Source organism: Geospiza fortis, unplaced genomic scaffold, assembly GCF_000277835.1.
Source record: "Geospiza fortis unplaced genomic scaffold, GeoFor_1.0 scaffold157, whole genome shotgun sequence".
NCBI classification, from domain to species: Eukaryota; Metazoa; Chordata; class Aves; order Passeriformes; family Thraupidae; genus Geospiza; species Geospiza fortis.
Window position 1 is genome coordinate 1,925,495 of NW_005054314.1, and position 7,018 is coordinate 1,932,512.

The window sequence follows — 7,018 nt, forward strand, 5'->3', positions numbered from 1 at the left end:
GGATCGGGTCCGCGCTCTGCGGAACCGTGCCCTGGAGCAGCGCATCCCGTGGAGCACATAATGTGAGAGAGTCGTGGCGTGAATCTGTAGCGACGTGCCCGAAAGCCGGGGCCGAGCGAGCCGTGAGGCTCAGGGCAGCGAGTGCAGCGGGGGCTGTTCCCTGCCGTCCCTCGGAGCATCATTTCCCTCGGCCGCGCTATCGCTCCAGCAGACCGTGAAACCGCACGTTTGCCACGCCGCACGCCGCCGTGTCCCCGCACATACCTACAGCGGCGATATTTCGGTAGTCTGGACAGGATTTAGGAGCCGCGGTTCCCCAAGTTAGACTTTTAAATCTCTGTGTGGGCATCTGTGTAGAAGTGGCCTGGTTTTCAAGGTGCACCTGCAGCTCCAAGCCACTCTCATTGCTCAGGGGGCACCTGGATATGGTGTGTGGCTTTAAAAGCCCAACTTTGGACTTGGAATATGTATTTCATGTAGGTGCTCTGTCAGAGTTAAGTGCTTCTGTTCAGGCTGCTCCTCTTCATTCTCTCCTGCAGTGTGCAGCAGGCAAATACAACTTATTGCCATTGTTTCTCCTCAAAATTAATTCTGAAATACCTTTTTCCTTTTTTTCCTTTTTTTTTCTCCTCACCCAGGTGGACTTTTCATGAGGAACACTGTTCAGGAGCACAGTGCATTTCGATTTGCTGTGCAGCTATACAACACAAACCAAAATACCACAGAAAAGCCCTTCCATTTGAACTATCACGTAGATCACTTGGACTCTTCCAACAGTTTTTCAGTGACAAACGCTTGTAAGTAAATACCTGGTTTTAAAAAATATATTAATTTGTTATCTATCCTACATTCAGTTCCTTCCTGGTAGCCTAGAGTTCTTGGTCATACAATGTAGTGCAACAAATGTGTGTAGCGACTGGAGGTTTAGTAGATCTGCAGCATTAAACGGAATATCTTAGGAAAAGTTCTCTTACCACCTCATCCCCTTAGTTTTGTGTTTCAGGAAGACAACCATGTTGTTGATATAGGAGTGCTGTTTAGCTGCAATCAGTGAATTGCTGCTGAAGTAAGATCCCTTTTGTGTTGAGGCTACAACCTAGCTGTGTGAAAAGGCATAATTTGCAAATAATATACTATGTAAGGAAAAACCAGAAACCACTGTTTAGAAGCGACCTTGAGAGGGAGAAGGCTAGAGGGGCTTACTTGCCTCATCTGCCTTGAAATACTGAGTTGTTTTCTTACAGTGAGAGTCCTGTGAAAAGCTGAGGAAGCTGTAAACTGACACATACTGTTAGAGCTGAGGGGAGAGAAAATGGAATCAAAACACTTGGCATTAGGAGAAATAGCTGAGCACAAGCAGTGCACACATACAATTTGAGCTTTTATTAACAGAAGATGCAAAACAGAACTTTGAATATTGCTAATGTGGTGTTAAGATGCAAAATCTCTTTCAGAAAGACTTGTGCGTGTTCTGCATTTTAAAAAGCATTCCTTTACCAATAGTAGTTCCTGGATATTTGTTTTACTGATGTATCCAAATTTGATTCTATACAAGTTTTATTGTAAATTATTAAAAATGAAAGGAGTTCTTTTCCAAGGTAGCTAATGCACTTTGCAATGTGGAGATGTATGTCTGCACATGATCTAATGGACTGCTGAATGCAGTGTATGAACTTCATGTCATGAACAGGTTACTTCTCACAGTTTGCAGGTTTATACTCACAGTGTAAAATGGTCAAAGAGGAAGCATTGTACTGAAATAATGAAGTACTGGAGTACAGAAAATTTTTTTCTTTAAAACAATGATATGTTTTGAATAACTTATTTATTTTTTTATTTGCAGGAGATAGGATAGTTCTTACATTCATGTCCCACTGTATATTTTGAGAAAGTTGATGGTTAAAAAATATACAGTAAGGAAATATTTGGACAAATTTTGGATTGATATTCTAACATATCCCCCATGTGACTGCTTCTTGGTAGTGCAGTGTTACACTCTCCAAAGGACTTTGAAGTAGAACCTTTAAAACTTTTGCAGTGGGTTAATTATGTAATATACAATAAAAATACTTGGTAAAGTGGGAAAAAATGGTACATAAAATCGTGTGTCTACTTTGCATCTTATTTTACTAATCCTATCCAGCTTCAACAGCTCTTACAACAAACATCAGACTATTAATCCTTAATCAGTGTAATCCCTTCAAGAGCCTGCATCTCAAGCACAGTTTCCTAAATATCAATTATATGGATTTAAACTAAATACATTGAACTGCTTGGGTGATTCATTATTAATTGTTTTTTAAAAGTTGTTACCAGCTCTTCCCCCACCAACAGAACTGATCCACACACTTCTTCAGTATATTTAGTCAGTGTTCTACTCATCTTCTGACATCTAATGGTTTTTGTCAATGCTTATTAAAAGCTGTGGCAATTTTAGTAAAGTGGGATGGTCTTCTGTAGTACAGAGCTGCTTGTTCCAACACCCATATTACCAGTGTAGTAAAATTGGGAAAACTTAAATCTCTGGAGAAACTGTAGACCAAAGAAGATGTACCTACAGTAGTAACCTATTTAAAAGCAGAAGATGTGAAAAAAGAAACAGACGAAAGAAAATGAAAAGGTGACCTTGTCTGTACTGTGTCAACCATCTTATAATACTGTTGATAAGAAAAGAATACAGCGAGTCCAAGTCACCAGTTATAAGCTTCAGCAGCTCAAAATACAAAAAAACCCATCAGAACAGTTATTCTTTTGAGTGTGGTACCAATTTTCTTTGAAAATCAGACCACTTATGTGTATCAGTGCATTAGGATGAATTAATAGCTCCTCACACTACCTGACCAAAATTCCAGGCTTTAACCATATCTTCATTTCCTATGGGAGTGGCAGATAATTTCAGTGTGCTGCCATATCCATGAAAGAATTCTTTCCACAACATTTTTACCTCACTTGGAGATAAGCATATATTGTCTCCCGTGCTGTCACACAGCCATTTGATCAATATTTGCAATTGGCAGAGTTCCACAGGAGAGAAACCTGCAGTGACTCTGCCTTCACTGGGGAGGGAGGCTGAGGCTGACTTTGTGGTGGGATAGGTACAGGAGCTGAGAGGAAATTGAAGGAAGGAGCATGTGTAGCCTGAGCCTAGTGCCTGTACTAGTCAGTATCCATAAAATAATACTTTTCATTCTCTTTTGCATTGATTTGTATGATAATGACTGTAGTAAGTGTTCCTGTGTGCAGGGATTGAGGGGGCTCTGCTCAGAAAGACTTAGGTTCTTACTGTGCAGCTGCACATCCCGTTTGATGCAATCTGGTGCATTCCAGAGGAGAAAAAAAACCTCTTCTGAAGTATTCTCATGAGCCTGAGAAAAATAGCCCACCTCTGCTACGGCAGATTTGGCAATATCCCAACCTGGGAACAAACTTGTTTAGAAGCAGAAGAAAATTCCTGCCCTAAGCCCCTCCCTCTCATTTCTTTTTCAGTTAAATGATGCATAATCTGATTTATGTACATGTGTTCCCTGTTTTGCTGCTAGCACCAAGGCCCTCTCTGTATATTTAATTTACACACATTCATACAGTATTTATCCACTCTGTATTTATCTGCCCACTTATTTATTTAGCTGTATGATATCTTAACAGAGAACAAATGCAAACACAGATGAAAATTCCAGTGTATTTAAAGGTGAATTGAAGTTTATCAGTTGGCTCCAGGGAAATTATTACATTTCTTAAAATATACGCTTTTTGCTATCAGTAGAAACAGAAAGCAAGCTGACTTGACCTATGAATTTATAAAATCAAAATCAGGTTATATTTTCTTTAAAAATGCTCATGTAGGGAGTGAGCTAGCTTTTTCAGAACAATATGAATATGACAACTCGAATATATAAATTTGTCACTGAAGCAATATCTCCCATGCATTGCTCATAATCTGATGAAGGATGTTGGTGTTAATGCTGAATTGTGTGTATAGTTCTGTAGATCACATTCCCTAGAAATAGCCCACGTCTGTCGTTCTGCTCTGCACTTGTAGTGCACTATACTAACACTGCTCCAGCCTCTGCAGTGTCAGCTCATTAGCACACAGATCTCATATTCCCTCTCTGCACTGTCATTGCAAAAAATTGCTGTTGTACACCTTTACAGCCAACAAATGTGCACTTGCCTTATGTACGATTTTCAAGAAATATTTAAGAAAGTAAACTAAACCTTATGTATAGTCTCCCTTGAATTTCTCAAAGCATTTTTTAATGAAAAGCATAGTTTTCATTAAAATCTGTTGATCGTGTCATGACAGTGGTGGGATGTGTGCAGATGAAAAGGGGCTGTGATTGTAGAATCTAATTAATCTATGGATAGATTCCATCTCTCTGCTAAATCTAACCTATCAGCTGCAAATTCTTGTCCCATTAATTTTTCTGAGTTTTTTTCTTATGTATCTTCTAAATCCAGAAAGCTTTTTGTATTTTACCAAATATAGATAGGTAGTGGGTTTTTTTTTATGAGCATTCATTTTTCAAGAGACCAAAAAAAAAAAAAGAGGGAGGATGCAAAGACACGCTAACCTTAGGCTGCTAAAATCCTGTAGGTGGTTGTATCGGCACTTTCTTGAAGGGGTCTGATTTCAGACTTATAAAAATTTAGTTTAGCATCCTTGCAGTCCTTGTGTTTAATCCTAAAAATTCAGCTTGGAAGATTTTAATGGGAAAACTGCATGTTCATTGTTGTGGCAGTGTTGCAGAAAATGATACCTCAGGAGTAGTAGCAGGCAGTTTTTGCAGTTTAACTGAGCTGCTCCCTGTCCCAAGGCACAGGTGTGGGGGTGTGTGAGCTCACTCTCACCCTCACTCGCACTCGCGCACACGTGCACAGGCCCACGTTTTCTTTAGGTGCTGTTCAGCATTTCTTTATGCCAGTGGGCAGATAATTTGCTTCCCTTGCATCTGTGTGCTCTTTGGCCAGCTGGCAAAGGACACTGATGCTGCAAGTGGTCAGCTCCCTTCTGCCAAAAGCATAAGCATGTGTTGCTGAAAGCATTGCCAAGTTCGGGCTGGGTACTGCTGGTTCTGCGGGAGCAGCGAGCACAGGAGAGATGCCTGAACTCTCCCAATATGGAATATACTCTGGTTTCTCCAGTGTTCTATGGTATAACACCTGGAACCAGGTGTTATACACAACACTACTCATTACAGACCCCTGAAAAAATGCCATTCGTGCTGCAAAATGCGCTCAAGTATTGTGTGTAACTGCTGTATGACCAAGAAAAACAGCTGGCTTCAGTTTAGGGGTCAAAGTTTTTGCATTATTGGGTCTAGGTGTAAACATGAAAGTTGTGTTCCTACTAATGTTTGTTTCCACTTCATGGCAGAGCAGATGATTTGTCATTAAACTTAATGTGATCTCAGTCTTAGCAAAAGGAACCATACCACTTTCAAACTATGTTTTATTATTTCTTAAATTAATTTCAGAATAAGCTTACTCTCCTCTGCTGCGTGCATTACTTTGATGTACTGTTTAGATGTTAGGGTGCCATTTAACTCACACAGCAGAGATGAAAAAGTAACTTACATGGATGGACACTTTTTTGAGAAACTCTGAGTTCATCAAATGAATAAAGAGTAAAGCATGGTAAAGACTGCCATTTACTTAGAAAGACTTTGCAGATGCAGATATGAAATTGTTCTGTTTTTCTATATATCATTGGCCCTGGAAGACCCATGGGGTTATTAGGGCAGGTTGGAGAGCTACTGATTAACTACACCTTCCCATGAAATGTATAACAGCTGGAGTTTATCTCTGGGAGGAAATGGAGATGCCATGATGGGAAACTAGCCTGTGACAGAAGCTTTTAACAACCACAAAAAAAGCCCCACAGTTTTGTTGAAGGCTGATTCGGGAGCTTGTCCAAGAGCTGCAGAAAACAGTGGGTTTCTTTCCTCTGGGTTCACTGTGTTCAGTGTCTGCGAGGTGGGAGGCCATCCTACTGCCAGTGTAGGACTGTTATGCAAGAAGGTGTGAAATGAGAGCTGATGTATTTTCAGTGTTTCTTTATTGTCACAAACCATCGATTTAACATTTTCCATTTAAAGTACATATTTTATCATTACCACTTTTAGAATGCTAATTTTGATTTAGTTCGGCATCCTTAAAATGTTTTAGAATGTGTTATTTTTGAACCATCAACACTGTTTTCATCATTCATTTCAAACCCAGCCAACCCATATAAATGAAAACCTGTGTTCATTTATTGTGAGAAAGGTGTTATGTGAATTGGTTTTTGGCATTTAAGTTACAACCTGAGAGCAGTACTTTCTGTGCTGCTGGAGAGCAGAGATCACTGGAAGGCCATCACCCCTTTTCTAAGGAAACTCATAAGGCAGCCTAAAATCTCTGTACCTATTGTCAGGAGGTTTGCTATATGAAGGCTTGTACTTCCACTGGAACAACGTGGTTATCTAAAGCCAAAAATTTAGAAATGATTGATGTAGATAAAACCACTTTCTGTGAAGCTGTGATGATCACAGCAGTGAAGCAATTTCCAAATTTCACCCATGGAGATTCTTTTCTTCTAAATATGTATGCATTATATTTCCTGTCAGAGCCAGAGGCTTCCCTCTGTTGTATCACCTGCTTTATATTATTGTTGATTTTCGGAATATCAGATGCCTTTGAAACGTCAAATTTGAAATAATCTTTGAGTTTTCATGTGCAGCCATCTGATGGAGACTCCAGGGCAGACGCTCCTGCTCTGCTGCTTGTAGCCATTGCAGCTGGACACTAATAACTACCACACAGCCTCACAGTGCACACTCCAGCCTGACTCTGTTGGGAAGTTTGGAGACATTTCTGTATCAGCAGATGCAGAATGCAGGGTTCATTTTATTAGTGCACAGCAATGTGTGAAATATTCAAAGGCAGTGAGTACCCTTTCAGCTGGTCTCACAAAGATGTGTTAGTGGTGATACTATTGTATATGCATACAGCAAGAGAGAAACAGGTGATGGGGTTTCTG

General features: G+C 40.1%; 1 protein-coding gene across 3 annotated transcripts in view; it reads left to right on the forward strand.

The window, feature by feature from the left end:
* GRIA3 (glutamate ionotropic receptor AMPA type subunit 3) overlaps window positions 1-7,018 on the forward strand; it is a 348,477-nt gene that overhangs the window by 205,640 nt on the left and 135,819 nt on the right. For 2 of the 3 annotated variants that reach the window (XR_004081630.1, XM_031056067.1), the window contains exon 1: window positions 638-797. The exons of the other annotated variant lie outside the window; for it this stretch is intronic. Coding sequence is in view for 1 of the 2 variants with exons in the window: in XM_031056067.1 (XP_030911927.1) it covers window positions 650-797 (148 nt within the window). In the remaining variant the exon portion in view is untranslated. Of the gene's footprint in view, window positions 1-637; window positions 798-7,018 lie in introns of those variants that run through there. 3 annotated transcript variants of the gene reach the window in all.